At 45.0% G+C, this 16,268-nt stretch overlaps 1 protein-coding gene across 1 annotated transcript in view; it reads left to right on the top strand.

The window, feature by feature from the left end:
- The first annotated feature begins 2,618 nt into the window (after nucleotides 1–2,618).
- The window catches only part of LOC132828295 (lysine-specific demethylase 9-like), a 68,542-nt gene continuing 54,892 nt past the window's right edge, over nucleotides 2,619–16,268 (top strand). The window contains exon 1 of the mRNA XM_060845275.1: nucleotides 2,619–3,076. Coding sequence (XP_060701258.1) covers nucleotides 2,626–3,076 — 451 coding nt within the window. The 5' untranslated portion in view covers nucleotides 2,619–2,625. The remainder of the gene's footprint in view (nucleotides 3,077–16,268) is intronic.

The raw sequence follows: 16,268 nt of genomic DNA on the forward strand, positions 1-16,268 counted from the left end.
CCTGTACTGCCACTTCCCTGCATTACATCCATAACCTGGACTGTTATGACATTTCAAGTTTCTTTTATTTCTTTTTGGGAATTGGACATCACTGGCCAGGCCATCCTTGCTCAGGGCAGTTAAGAGTCGACCACATTACTATGGGTCTGGAGTCTCATGTCAGCTTGACCAGATAAGAATGGCAGTTTCTTTTCTTAAAGGACATTAGTGAACCAGGTGGGCTTTTCTGACAATTGACAATGGGTTGATGGATAGACTCCTAACTCCAGATGGGAGAAAGTGAGGACTGCAGATGCTGAAGATCAGAGCTGAAAAATGTGTTGCTGGAAAAGCGCAGCAGGTCAGGCAGCATCCAAGGAGCAGGAGAATCGACATTTCGGGCATAAGCCCTTCTTCAGGAATGAGGACTGTATGCCAAGCAGGCTAAGATAAAAGGTAGGGAGGAGGGACTTGGGGGAGGGGCGTTGGGAATGCGATAGGTGGAAGGAGGTTAAGGTGAGGGTGATAGGCCGGAGAGGGGGTGGGGGCGGAGAGGTTGGGAGGAAGATTGCAGGTTAGGAAGGCGGTGCTGCGTCCGAGGGTTGGGACTGAGATAAGGTGGGGGGGAGGGGAAATGAGGAAGCTGGAGAAATCTGCATTTATCCCTTGTGGTCGGAGGGTTCCTAGGCAGAAGATGAGGCGCTCTTCCTCCAGGTGTCGTGTTGGCATGGTCTGGCGATGGAGGAGGCCAAGGACCTGCATGTCCTTGGCGGAGTGGGAGTTAAAGTGTTCAGCTACAGGGCGGTTGGGTTGGTTGGTACGGGAGTCCCACAGGTGTTCTCTGAAACGTTCCGCAAGTAGGCGGCCTGTCTCCCCAATGTAGAGGAGGCCACATCGGGTGCAGCAGATGCAGTAAATGATGTGTGGAGGTTCAGGTGAATTTGTGACTGATATGGAAGGATCCCTAGGTGCCTTGGAGGGAAGTGAGGGGGGTGGTGTGGGCGCAAGTTTTGCATTTCCTGCGGTTGCAGGGGAAGGTGCCGGGAGTGGAGGTTGGATTGGTGGGGGGTGTGGACCTGACGAGGGAGTCGCGGAGGGAGTGGTCTTTCCAGAACGCTGATCAGGGAGGGAAGGGAAATAAATCTTTGGTGGTTATATATAATATATATATATATATAAATATATATGCAGGTTCATAGCTCCTTGGAAGTGGAGTCGCAGGTAGATAGGTTAGTGAAGAAGGCGTTTGGTATGCTTTCTTTTATTGGTCAGAGTATTGAGTACAGGAGTTGGGAGGTCATGTTGTACCTGTATGGGACATTGGTTAGGCCACTGTTGGAATGTTGTGTGCAATTCTGGTCTCCTTCCTATCGGGAAGATGCTGTGAAACTTGAAAGTGTTCAGAAAAGATTAGATTCCCTACAGCGTAGGGACAGGTCTTTCAGACCAACCGATCCTCCAAAGAGTAACCCACCCAGACCCATTTTCTCTCTGACTAATGCACCTAACACTACAGGTAATTTAGCATGGCCAATTCATCCTAACCTGCACATCTTTGGATTGTGGGAGGAAACCAGAGCAAACCCACGCAGATATGGGGAGAATATGCAAACTCCACACAGACAGTTGCCAGAGGCTGGAACTGAACCTAGGACTCTGGTGCTGTGAGGCAGTAGTGCGAACCACTGTGCCACCATGCCCATAGGGAGAGGCTGAATAGGCTGGGGCTGTTTTCCCTGGAGCATTAGAGATTGAGGGGTGACCTTATAGAGGTTTACAAAATCATAAGGGGCATGGATAGCATAAATAGACAAAGTCTTTTCCCTAGTGTCAGGGAGTCCAGAACTGGAGGGCATAGGTTTTGGGTGAGAGGGAAAAGATATAAGAGAGACCTAAGAGGCAACTTTTTCACGCAGAGGGTGGTACGTGTATGGAATGAGCTGCCAGAGGATGTGGTGGAGGCTGGTACAATTGCAACATTTAAGAGGCATTTGGATGGGTATATGAATAGGAAGGGTTTGGAGGGAGATGGGTCGGGTGCTGGCAGGTGGGACTAGATTGGGTTGGGATATCTGGTCGGCATGGACGGGACGGGACGGACCGAAGGGACTGTATCCATGCTGTACATCTCTATGGCTCTATGCTGCCAGACCTGCTGAGCTTTTCCAGCAATTTCTGTTTTCTCCCTAAATTTCTGCAAAATGCCCCACCTCAGGCAACATCCTCTTCTGCACCCTCTCCAGTACAACCTCATCCTTCCTGTGCTGCAGTTACCTGAAAGGTTGACCCTTCGTGGTCCCAGTTGGTTCACAGAGGGATCTCCAGAAGACACTTGCAGTTGGCTCCAGCCAGACCACTTCACCTGCCTCACCCAAGATGGCGCCTGGCTGGTGACACCGTCCTTCAGATTCGACCCCCTTTGCCTCACCCAAGATGGCGCCTGGCTGGTGACACCGTCCTCCAGACTCGACCCCCTCTGCCTCACCCAAGATGGCGCCCGGCCGGTTTCCCCACTCCTTAACTTACCCCTCCCCCCACCGCAGGCTCAACAACCCGCTAGACGTCATTTCCGGCGGGCTGCCCCGCTTCCGGCGGCCGTGCAGCGGTGCACGCGCCACTCTGTCCGGCCGCCACTTCCGGTTCGCGATGGCGCAGCTCGGCCTGGTCCGCTTGAAGGCACCGAGTAAAGAGCCGCGGGAGAGGGAGCCCGGCCCCGGCACCGGCCCCAGTATCAGCCCTGGGCCCGCCGCCAAGCGCCGCAAAACACAGCACCACGGCCTGAGCCTCCGGCCTCCCGCCAGCTCAGCCTCGGTGCTCCGTTACCCGGCCTCCCCTGCTGGCCTCTACTCTGTGCGGCCTCCTCCCGCTCCCGCAGCGGCCTCCGGCGTGGCTGTCCCCGGGCCCGCCGCCTGCCCCGTCACCTCGCCACCCTCCTCCTCCTCCGCCGCCGCTGCCACCGGCCTCCCCGCTCCCGCCCTCCCCAAGACCAAGGGCCCGAAGGAGAAGCACCCGCGACGGGACAAGGAGAAGAAGCACCGGCCGCGGAAGGAGAACAGCGACTGCCGGCCGCCGCCTACCCCGCCCCCACCGGCCAAAGGTAACGGAGAAAGGGGGGGGGGGGGTGTGGGGGTAGAGTGCCCGGGCGGGGGAGGGGAGACAGGGTCAGGTCATGGGGTGGGTGGGGAGGAGGGTTACGACCCCAGGGTTGGTTTGGGGGGAGACATTAGGTCTCTAGGGTCGGGTGGGGGTGGACAGACTTAGGTCCTAGTGGATGAGGAGGGGGGAGACTGGATTAGGTCACTAGGGTGGGGGCAACTGACTGGGTAGGTCCACAGGGTGGGGGTGGGGGCATTAGGTACAGGATGGGGTTGAAAGAGACAGGATTAGGTCCTGGGGGGTGGGGAGAAAGAGAGAGAGAGAGAGACAGACAGTTACATCTTGGGGGTGAATAAGATTGATCCCAGAGAGAGGGCAAGGGGTCAAGGAAGTAGAGAAGGGTCTGGTGATTGTTTTTATTCCCAAAGAGGACTGAAGGTGGTGAGTTTGAGGTTTTAATGGGACAGTCCCCACTCCTGGGTGGGGGAACAAAAAGGACCATCCTCCCTTCCAGGGCAAGTTTTCTTCACCACCCCTGCTTCCCCTCTGTACCCCTGAGCCATGATGCAGGCTGTCAGTGGGTGCTGTACTGTGGGTGAGCTGACCTTTTGGAGGAACTGTGATAGTTGTAGCAAAGGGCAGTACTGACCCATGCACCACCCCTCCAAAATGGGAAATCTTTAAGGGGCATTGGGCATTAACACAGAAATAAGTCTTGTGCTTTCGTGAAGTTTTTTTCACCATTTTAAGCTACTCTAGAGTGAATGCTTTGTAATAAGTGAGCCACTGGTTGTAATGTGGGAAGATGGCGGCACCCTTGTGCAAGGCATGGCCCTGCAAACAGGAGTACAGTACTGTCCAGATTTCTAGTCAGGACACTAGGTAGAACTGGCGCCAGCACCCCTTGCTATGGTGGCCATAGGATTTGTTGCATCCACTTGAGAGAGTAGACAGTGTCTGAATTTAAAATCTCTTTTTAAGGTGATGTGTGACTCTAATGCTCAATATTTGCTGTGTCTCAACCTGGATTGTAAGCTAAGGTCCTTGGATTGGGTCTTCAACTCATGTCCTTGTGAATTAGAGAGCTCTCAGCCACAGCTGGCCCCATGAACCTAAGATCACATTGAGGATTTACAGGACATCTCCAAGTGAAGTTGCAGTTCAAGAAACTGCACCAGCATTTTCTCCACTGGGAGTAAATAAACTTCATTTTTGTGGAGTCTCACTCGTAACATTAGCTTTCATTTGCCCTACTTAATAACTCAATATGAAGAGTTATTCATTTGCTGTGAAGCACATTGAGATGTTTTGACTGCAATGTAAATACAAATTGCTTCTTTCCTCAACTACATGGTTATTGTACGGAGGGTCTTGGTCTGCGATAGACTCAGTCTGTGTAAACATCAGCTGTTGATGATATTTAGCTTCGTATGCAGGGAGGACTACACAGTTATGACCTTGAGTTTAATGTTTTAAAAAATTGGCGATTGTTTACTATAAAAGATGGTGTGGAGTGTAGATAAATTGTCGTGTTCTAAGTGAAATGAGAAATATTTTATCTTCAGTTGTGTTTCATTGAAGAGAATTGTATAATAAAACAATCTTGCCTGAAACTTTGTTCGAGACTGTCCACAGTCATTAAATGGTATTTGTAGATTGGAGACAAATCCCTTCATCAGGAAAGATGAAGGGCTTATGCCCGAAACATCGAATTTCCTGTTCCTTGGATGCTGCCTGACCTGCTGCGCTTTAACCAGCAATACATTTTCAGCTCTGATCTCCAGCATCTGCAGACCTCACTTTTTACCCCATGCATCTGCTGCCCTTGTCCTTTGAGAGTTTGGTTGCCGAACGACTGTTATGTGGTAAAACCTCTGTGTTGGTGGGGAATGGTGCGCTAATCAAGCGCGTTGCTTTGGCTTGGATAGAATTGAGCTTCTAGGGTGTTGTTGAAACTGTACCCATCCAGGCAATTGGAGTGTGTTCCATCCTTTATAGATAGTGGACATACTTTGGGGAGTCAGGTGAGCTACTTGCTGCAGAATTCCAAGGCTCTGACCTGATCAAATTTCTTTGGTTGGTCTAGATTTAGTTTCTGGTAAGCAGTAACCTCCAGGGTATTGATGGTGGGAGATTTAGAGAAAGTGCCATTAAAGTTCAAGACATAATGGTTAGAATTTCTCTAATTGGAGATCGTTATTATTTGGCACCTGTGTGGTGTGAATGTAACTGTTCTTTTGCTCTTTATATTGAGTATGGCATATGACAAGGAAAATGATTTGTAGGGGCAATTTAGATTAGATTAGATTCCCTGCAGTGTGGAAATCGACCCTCCAAAGAATAACCCACCCAGTCGCATTTCCCTCTGACGAATGCATCTAACACTATGGGCAATTTAGCATGGCAGTTCAGCTGATCTGCACATCTTTGGACTGTGGGAGGAAATCGAAGCACTGGAGGAAACCCACGCAGACACGGGGAGAACGTGCAAACTCCACACAGACAGTCGCTCGAGGCGGGAATCAAATCTGGGACCCTGGTGCTGAGAGGCAGCAGTGCTAACCACTGAGCCACTGCCCAATCCAATTTATGTTGGTTATTGTACCATTCCCAGTCAATGACATAAAGACAGTTTCTGCAGGGGCTTTCATATTGTCAAAATGGCCCAAAATGCCTGACAGGGAACAGTCTTCCAAGTTCTGATGAAAGGTCACAGACCTGCAACGTTAACTCTGTTTCTGTCTTTACAGATGCTATCAGATATGCTGAATATTTCCAGCATTTTCTATTTTTAGTTCAATGTTTCAAGAGTGTATTAGTGATTATAAATTAGGAAACACAATAATCTAATTTGCACAAAGCTATCTTCCACAGTAGCAATGTGTTAATCTAGTACATTGGGTGTAAAGTGCCTTTATTTGTTTCTGAGGTGTGCCATTTTGGTAACAGTGGAAAGCATGTGTCCTTATGGAGGCAAATTTGTATTGCAGGGGGAGGAACACTTTACCTGATCAACCCCCCGCCCTCTTTTGCTGGACCTTTGAAGTTGTATTATCTTCAATTTTTACTCACCTGGATAAGCATATATAATGCCCTATGTGCTTGACCAAACAAAAACTGCATCTTTGGCACAAAAGTCAGTTTAATGTTGGGAGTTAGTTTGATCTGGGTACTGGAGTTGCGGTGGTCATGGGGTCGTAATTCAAATGCTCATAAATGTGGTCTCAGAAATCAAGCTGCTATTCCTGATGAAGAGCTTTTGCCCGAAACGTTGATTTTCCTGCTCCTTGGATGCTGTCTGAACTGCTGTGCTTTTCCAGCACCACTCTAATCCAGAAGCTTGCTAGGATCTGATCATTCTTGGGCTGAATGTTTACTGAAATACCATAAGATACATTGATTATTGAATTGAGTAAATTCCCTGATTTAGTGTCACTTGCATTTTACAGCAAATATACAGTAAAATACAGTACAGTAAATAATACAGTGAAAGGTGAAACTGGCACCAGAAACTGGTTATGAACGCTTCCAGGTTTAATCAAAAGAACACAACTAGTTTATTTCATGGAAAGGAATGTTCTGTCCTCAATCTAACTAATTACGGCTCTGGTTTTACTCTACATTACTGACCTTTTATTGTGTCCAGGTTAACACTGGAGTTCTTTTAGAAGCCCCTCCCTCAAGTCTTTTTGTACAACCTAGCTTGTTCGTCCAAATGTTTAGTTTCCTGTATTGAGAGCTCATCAAGCAGTTTCATGGTAAATTTGATCTTATAACACTTTTGTGGACTAGTTTGGATGATTTTCTACTTTATAAATTTGCTACAAATAAAAACAGTTTATTTTAAAGAAACAAGTGACAATAAATTACTATTCTATTTTGTATCCACAACTCCAGCATGCCCTCACTGAGGGCCCCTGGATTTTGTACCCAATTCTCTAGCATAGATCTCAAGCTCACATTGTACAATTTATTATATCTTAACATGTGTTATGTTGGAATTGTAAACTTCCTTTCAAAGCTCTGGTTTTCATGAAGGTTAGATTGGGGTCTTCCTTGAATTAGACCTTTGAAAGCAAGCGCAACTCTTTCTGAAACCAAAACAGAAATTGCTGGAGAAATTCAGTTTTAGATTAGACTTACAGTGTAGAAACAGGCCCTTCGGCCCAACAAGTCCACACCGACCCGCCGAAGCGAAACCCACCCATACCCCTACATTTACCCCTTACCTAACACTAGGGGCAATTTAGCATGGCCAATTCACCTGACCCGCACATCTTTGGACTGTGGGAGGAAACCGGAGCACCCGGAGGAAACCCACGCTGACACGGGGAGAACGTGCAAACTCCACACAGTCAGTCGCCTGAGTCGGGAATTGAACCCGGGTCTCTGGAGCTGTGAGGCAGCAGTGCTAACCACTGTGCCACCGTGCCGCCCGTTGTTCTGGCAGCATCTGCGGAGAGAGGAATAGTTAATGTTTCAAGTCAAGTGTCCCTTCTTCAAAGGTCTTCCTGAATTGTCTCAGTTAATTGTCATTTCTGGGCTTCCTATTTGTATCCCTACATAATAATCCCCACAAAAACAGAGCACCATGCTGCAGAAAACTCACTCCTGTAACATAGTGGATCATTTACTGCATCGGGGAGGTGGTTGGCAAAGATAACAGTGCTGGTATGTTCTATTGTTTGACTGAGCCACCCAACCAAAAGAGTAACCGATGCCATAGTTCAACTTTAGACTACTCTTCTAAACCTGTGAAAGTACTTCAACTTGGTATGATAGGTGTTGGTGGGGAGAGTAATTTGGAGCATCCTGCTAGTCAGCAAGTAGACTTTCATTTATGCAGTCACTTGTGATTTTGGATATCCCAAATCATTTCACATGCAGGGGATGTGGTCTTTGCTAGCTGGGCCAGCATTTACTCATCCCTAGTTGCTCTTAATGGTATTTATGCAGAGCTGGGTTTTTTTGTGCTAAAGATCATAGGTAAGAAGTTGCTATATTACATTTTGTAACAAGTGCATACTATGATAGTCAGTGAGGGATATATTGGCAGGAGAACCAATTGAGAGCTGATATGTTCAGGAATATGTCAAAGTTCGAGTGACAGTGACCTGGAACTTGCTTCCCGTTAGGATTGTGAGAACAGAAATGATGAAAGGTTTCAAAAGGGCTTTGGGTAAGCAATTGGGTTAATAAATCTGCAGGGCTACATGGCTAGAGTGCAAACGAAATTTATTATATTGCTCTGCAGAGTTAGCATGGACTCAGTGGACCAAATTACCACTGCCTGTACTATATTGACTCCATGTTGTGACTGTATGTTTCCTAATTAGTAAATACTTTGTCACACTCATACTTCAAGCATATAGTTGGGGGTTAAGGAGTAGGTGTGTGTGAATAGATGACTTTTGGAATGTTTGGCATGTGAGATGGTGATATTGTGCAGTCTGAAGTGGTCTGGTATAGTGGCTGAACTCACTTGTCTTTGCAGATGTGATCATTTCCATGATGCTGTTTGAAGAGCAGGAGAATTGTTTTTGCTGTGCTGGTCAATACTTAGGCCTCACTTAAGACAAAACAAGGCACTGTGTATGCTGGAGGCCTGAAACAAACAAAACAGGAATTGCTGGAGAAGCTCAGCAAGTCTGGCAGCACCTGTGCAGAGAAAACAGAATAAATGTTCAAGCCCAGAGGTTCTGAAGAAGGGTTACTCAACTGGAAACATTAAATTTGTTTTCTCATCATTAAAATAGATTAGATTACTTAGTGTGGAAACAGGCCCTTCAGCCCAACAATTCCACACCGACCCGCCGAAGAGCAACCCACCCAGACCTATTCCTCTACATTTATCCCTTCACCTAACACTACGGGAAATTTAGCATGGCCAATTCACCTAACCTGCACATTTTTGGACTGTGGGAGGAAACTGGAGCACCCGGAAGAAACCCACGCAGACACAGGGAGAAAGGCAACTGCCTGTGTGGAGTTTGCACAGAGGTGGGAATTGAACCCGGGTCTCTGACGCTGAGGCAACAGTGCTACTGTGCCACCATGCTGCCCACTTATCTATTAGATTAGATTACAATAAGATTAGATTAGATTACAAATAGATTATCTGCACATTATCTTCACTGTTTCTAGAATCCTGCAGTGCTTTACATTACAATAGTGGCAAACCTTTTTTAAAAAAAAACTTCACTGGCTTTGCATACCTAAAGGAGCTGTATAATTGCACGTTTTTTAATCTATCTCCCAGCTGTGCATATTATTGCCATCTGTGTATCCTGGTGCTTCTGCATTTGCAAACAAGGTTCTGGTCAGATTCTTGTGCTCAAATCTCCTTAGTTGGAAAGCACCAGTATGACCTAAGACTAAAATATGTACCTACTATCAGCCAACTCTATCCTGCAATAGGCCATCTGCTACTGAAACCTTGAGACATAAGTATTTCAATACTGTCTTGGCCAACTTCCATAAACTTCAGCTTAGCCTGTCCTGCTCATCAATGCTGAGGAACTACATAAATTAGGCTTGTACTATCCGGAATTTAGAGTTAAAGGGTGATTACGTTGAGGAATCTAAGATTTTGAGAGAAATTGCCAGGATTGGTAAAATGAAACATTTTCTGCTGGCAAGAGAGTCCAGGATAAAGAGTTACCTTCAATTCAGAGTCAGATCATTCAGGGAAATAATTTTCAATTACAGGCTGTTAGAGGTGCAGAAGTCATGCAAAATAATTCGATGCAGGGACTCTGTTAATTTTGAATCTGAGATTGATAGAATAGAGCAAGCTAAGGGTATTTGGGTACATGGAGCTAAGGTTGATGGGATGTAGTTAGAATATGGACTTTGAATTTTGGGATCTTGTAGTGCAAAAGTTAATTCCTTCCTCTGGTGAATTGGCCATGCTAAATTGCTCGTAGTGTTAGGTGAAGGGGTAAATGTAGGGGAATGAATGTGGGTGGGTTGCTCTTCGGAGGGTCGGTGTGGACTTGTTGGGCTAAAGTGCCTGTTTCCACACTAAGTAATCTAATCATCTAATCTAATCTAAAACCCTATTGCTGAAAGTCCAATCCTGATCATCCTTTGGCTCGATGTTCAGTTTATCTGATTTCACTTCACTGAGGCTCGTGGGGAGAGTTTTCTATAATGCAAGTGCTATAGGCACAAACTTTGCAGCACTGCTCTAATTGATGTTCAGATGTAAATCTGTCTACAGAAAATTTGGCTTCACTGTTTGTGCACAAGTCTCCCATTAAAATCACTGATTTTCTGCTGGCCTCAATAACATAATATATCAAGATGCTTGTAGGGAACTTGAATTCCAGTTTGAACTCCCTCCAATTCCCTACTTTGCACTGTGGTCTCTCCTGATTGCTTTTCCTTATATACCCCTCTCTAATTTTAGCATGCCATCAACCAATCATCTTATCGTCATCACATTCTGTTGGTGGGATCTTACTGCGCACATATTGACTTTCATGTTTCCCACATAGCACTTCCTGAGGTGGCAAAAAGCCCGGTACAGGGGTAAATCTTTTAGTTGTGTAAGGTGAGCAAGATGGAGGAAAAAGAGAGGAAAATGGTTTTATTTGAGCTATTTACCTAGCCTGCTTTCTTCACTGGGTCTGTAATTAGATCTGTCCTTGAGAAAGTGGAGGTTGTCAAGTCTGTGTGCAACCATGAAATGTGTAATTTGGGGATTAGTATGTGGACATTGTCTATGCAGGTGGTGTAGTCAGATTGTGTGACGCACAAGTGATCTGTGTGCTGCCTAATAATGGGAAACAGCAAAGTTTGTAATGTTCACACTGCATGAGGCTCCTGTTACAAGCTGGAGGTCAAACAAGAATATTGCATTGCAATCAGAGCATTGCAGGGCCAGCTATGGAATAACTGGCTGCAAGGAGCAGAATATGGAGTTGAAAATTATTCGCATTTCGTAACTGAAATGGGTGTGGTGCTTTCTCCACTTCACATAATGCAAGTAATTTTTTTCATGTGGATTGGTATTGATAGAGGCTTGGTTTGTACAGTGAGGTTTCTCTGCTGACAGCTTTATCATTGTGTTTGAGATTTTAGTACTGTTGAAAATCAGCTCGTTTTTGAAGTAGATTGATTGTGATTTTTGTACCAGATGTGCATTTATTTTTGTAACCCCACCTGCCCTACCCTCATGACTTTGGTATTTTTGCTGGTATATCAGTCTGTTGTTCAAAATCATTTTAATTTTCTGAATTTGACCTTGCCCTTGCCTCCCGTTTCCAATGAGCTGTGCTATGTTTACACTCCAAAGTGCAATGGCCTATTTAAAGTCGGTGCCAGTCATTTTGTGGTAATGATTCCAATAACAATTCACTTAGTCACCCTGGTTATCTGTTCAAAGTCTGCCCCACCTGAAACCTTGTTATCAAGTGTACAAGCAACAACAATAAACCACTACGGATTTGCACATTCACCTTAATTCACTGTGGTTTCAGGTTTCAAGATGCCAGACTGCCTTAACCTATGGAGATAGTTTGTTATCTGACTAGATGCTGAGAGGTAACAGTGTTTCAGAAACAGCAACATGTATTTACGTTTTCAAAATGATTTATCTGTGAATATTTATATGGCAGTGTTTGCAACCTCAGGATGCCCCAAAGCTCCATCGAACCAATGGAGTTCTTTTAAAGCATGCCACTTCTGTGAATTAAAAAAACTGTTGCAGCTAAATTGACTGCAGCAAAATCCTACAATCAGCATTGAGAGTGTGACTCTAATCATTTTTAGTGATGTTGATTTTGGATGAATATTAGCTTAGAACAAGGCAGAAAATTTCCTTACTCTTACAATTTTTTTTGCTTCTACCTGAAAGGGAAAATGATATTTGGGTTGAACATTGCATGTCAAAGATGCCATCTGTGCCAGTGGAACACTCCCAAACTACTGCTCATCAATGTGACCTTTCTGAAGAAAGATCTATGGACTCAAAACATTGGCTTTGCTTTTTTTCTCTACTAATGCTGTCGAACCTGCATAGTTTCTCAAGTGGTTTTTGTCAGTCTAACTTGTTCTCAGTTTTCTGGAGTGGGCTTAAATCTGCAGTCTTCTGACTGTGGGAAAAGGTGTTACTGACTGAATAGTTTCTTACATTAGTGCCTCTATCTTAGTAAAATGTCCCAAGGCATTTTACAGGAGTTGCCAAATAAAATTTGACTGTCACTCTGGGTTTTGTAGCCACATCAACTATCTGATGAGAAACCACGCTATACATTTAATAAGGTCATTTCATTTTTAACGCAGTGACAATGAGACTCCCTTGTATTTAAACCTGCAACCCTTTTTGAAGGCTGAATATGCAATGCAGACAGCTCTTTCAGTTTTGACAAGCAGGTATTTAGCTTTGATACCCCTCTGTTTTAGCTCACTCATTCTGTCTGTAAGAACTGAGCCAAAAGGAGTGTGTGTTTGAGGTGACTCCCTGCAGCTCACTAACTGGCTGTACTTCAACAGAGTCCTGACGACATAAAGTTCTTTTACTTTGAGATCTACAAGAAGTCTTATGTTGATGGGTCCGAGGTGGTACACTAAGGACTTGGTCTTGCTGACTATTCATGTCTGGTGTTCACTTGCATTTAAGTAACCAGGGCATCATTTACAGCACTGTCCAGCTGTAATAGTTTCAATTGAAGCTGGTATATCATTTGATTATATATTGTATGCAGTTTTCTATACTGTATTAATCGTTCTGTCCTTAGTAGTGAGGGTGTTTCCAAGCCTTTTGTTTGGTGATGAACACCGCTGTGTAGCAATGCAACTCCTTCAACAGCACAGTACTTCGCAAATTTCTAAGTTCGAATTGACCCCAGAGATCTTTTATAAGACCATTAGACATAGGAATGGAAGTAAGGCCATTTGGCCTATCGAGTCTACTCCACCATTCATTCATGACTGATGAGCATTTTAATGCCACTTACCCACACTCTCCCTGTAGCCCTTAATTCCTTGCGAGATCAAGAATCTTTCAGTCTCTGTCTTGAAGACATTTAACTTCCTGGTCTCCAATGTGCTCCGTGGCAATGAATTCCGCAGGCCCACCACTCTCTGGCTGAAGAAATGTCTCATCTCCATTCTGAATTGATCCCCTCTAATTTTAATGTGCCCATGGGTCCTAGTCTCCCCACCTAACGGAAACAAATTCCCAGCGTCCACCCTTTCTAAGCCATGCATTATCTTGTAAGTTTCTATTAGATCTCCCATCAACCTTCTAAACTATAATGAATACACTCCCGGGATCCTCAGCGGTTTGTCGTATATTAGGCCTACCATTCCAGAGATCATCCATGTGAATGTCTGCTGGACAAGCTCCGGTGCCAGTATGTCCTTCCTGAGGTGTGGGCCCAGAATTGGACACAGTATTCTAAATAGGACCTAACTAGAGCTTTATAAAGTCTCAGCACATCTCTGCTTTTACATTCCAACCCTCTTGAGGTAGATGACAACATTATATTTGCTTTTTTAACCATGGACTCAACCTGCAAGTCAACCTTTAGAGAGACCTGGGCTAGCACTTCTAGATCCCTTTATACTTTGGCTTTATGAATTTTCGCACTGCTTAGAAAATAGTCCATGCCTGTATTCTTTTTTCCAAAGTGCAAGACCTCGCATTTGCTCACGTTAAATTTCATCAGCTATTTCCTGGACCACTCTCCTAAATTGTCTAAATCTTTCTGCAGCCTCCCCACCACCTCAGAACTACCTGCCTGGTCCGCCTAACTTCATATCACCGGCGAACTTCGCCAGAATGTCCCCAGTCCCCTTATCCAAATCATTAATATATATAGTGAACAGCTGAGGCCCCACCACTGAACCCAGCAGGACACCACTTGTCACTGGCTGCCATTCCGAAAAAGAACCTTTTATCCCAACTCTCTGCCTTCTGTCAGACAGCCAATCCTCAATCCTTATAGAACCCGTACAGTGTGGAAACAGGCCCCTTCCACCCAACAAGTCCACACCATTCCTCTGAACAGCAACCCACTCCTCTACCTCATATTTACCCCTGACTAAAGCACCTAACCTGCCCATTCCTGAACACTATGGGCAATTTAACATGGCCAATTCACCTAACCTGCACATCTTTGGACTGTGGGAGGAAACTGGAGGACCCAAAAGAAACCCATGCAGACATGAGAGAATGTGCAAAGTCCACACAGATAGTTGCCAGAGGCTGGAATTGAACCTGGATTCCTGGCACTGTGAGGCAGCAATGCTAACCACTGAGTATCCATGCCGCCCAATCTATTGCAACAAAATCAGGTTTTGGGATGTGGAGTTTGATGTACTCATATCGGTTAGGCCAGTTAATAGAAAAATACTTGTTTGTCAAAACTTATGTACATCTGCCCCTCAAGAGGTTGGGGACTTAAATTATAAGGGGTTATCATAGCTGTATTGCAGCCTATCAAACCTGGTAATGACCTTGTACAAAATTCCACATTTTTCTTAACATGTTTGGGGTGGCTCAGTGGTTAGCACTACTGCCTCACATCGCCAGGGACCCAGGTTCAATTCCTGCCTTGGGCAACTGTCTGTGTGAAGTTCGCATATTCTTCCCGTGTGTGTTTTTTTTATTCTGGGTACTCTGGTTTCCTCCCACAATCCAAAGATGTGTAGGTTAGGTGAATTGGCCATGCTGAATTGACAATAGTGTTCAAGGGTGTGTAGGCTAAGTGCATTAGTCAGGAGTAAATGTAGAGTAAATAGGGTAGGGGAATGGGTCTGGGTTGGTTACTCCTCAGAGTTGGTATGGGCTTGTTTGGTCAAACGGCCTATTTTCAAACTGGAGGGATTCTATGCTTTGCCTAGGATGCAATGCACCGACTCACCAAAGATTCTTTGATAGCTCTCTCAAACCTGTGACCCTTAACATTTATGTGCAAAGGGCACTTGATGAAGGGCTTTTACTCGAAAAAGTCGATTTTCCTGCTCCTCAGATTACATTTCCAGCACCACTGTAGTCTAGACTCTGATCTCCAGCATCTACAATCCTCACTTTCATCTACTTCAACTTATCATACCAGCTCCAATTCCTACTGTGTCTTTCACCAAACTAATTTGAAATATTTCCTCCTTCACCATTTGAATCAAACTCCTGCCTGGTTACCCGCACATGGGAGCACCTTTACCATAGATGGCACCTTTTTGAAGTTAATAGCCAGTCACAACCTTCTTCCAGGCAATTACACAATAAATGGCCTTGCTAATGACCCCCCCCCCCCCCCCCATACATCTCATGGACAAATTCAAAATGATGTTCAAATCTGGCCAACACTCAAAACTGATGTCCACTAAATTTGCAAATGATAATGCAGGAGTATTTTGTATGCTGAATATTTACAAAGCTTGGGGTCCCACGATAGGGGAGGAACATTTGCCATTCATTAGAGGTCTGAAATCTGGCCAGAGTCATCCGCCTGTTCCCACCAACACCCCACAACCCCCCCCCCCCCCCCCCCCCCCCACCGGCTCAGCTGCTTGAGGAAGTTAACCAAGGGACATATTATTATAAAATACAGTTTCTTCACTTGATGGAAACCATGGAATGATTTCTGGTGTCCTCCACCACCTCATTCTGCCTGTCAGCCGTGAAAGTTATCAGTAACCAGCTGGTGCTAGTGAGCACGTGCTGCTGTTTAAAATTCTGAATGTTGACTGCCAGTGAACAGAATGCGTATTTACTGTATCATCAGTTTTGTGTTTGACTGTAGGCTGCAACAAGCTAGCACTGAGTAATCTTGTTATTTCAGAAAACAATTTACCTTTTGTAAAGAGATATATTAATAGCTTTTACTCAGTCCTGCAAAGGGTTCAAGGTGCTGAACATCCTTAATCTAAACGGTTCATTGATATTTCAAGCTGAACATTTTTTCCTTTGTTCATACAAGATTCATTCTACATAGGGCACTAAATTTTTTAAAAGCGTAGCCAAGCCTTAACCATTCAAATGTGATGGTTTTTCACCAAATCTTAGTATAGATAAGTTCTAGAATTAATGTGAATATTAGGGATGTTGATGTGACAGACACTGATTGCACAATATGTGATTATCCAGGCTTTGAAATACATCCAGATTTCACTGACTCTGACCTTTCAGAAGCAGAAGTACTCTAATGGTTGTGGTGTGAGAAGAATGGGATTGCATCCAA

Source organism: Hemiscyllium ocellatum, chromosome 26 (assembly GCF_020745735.1).
Source record: "Hemiscyllium ocellatum isolate sHemOce1 chromosome 26, sHemOce1.pat.X.cur, whole genome shotgun sequence".
Lineage (NCBI taxonomy): Eukaryota > Metazoa > Chordata > Chondrichthyes > Orectolobiformes > Hemiscylliidae > Hemiscyllium > Hemiscyllium ocellatum.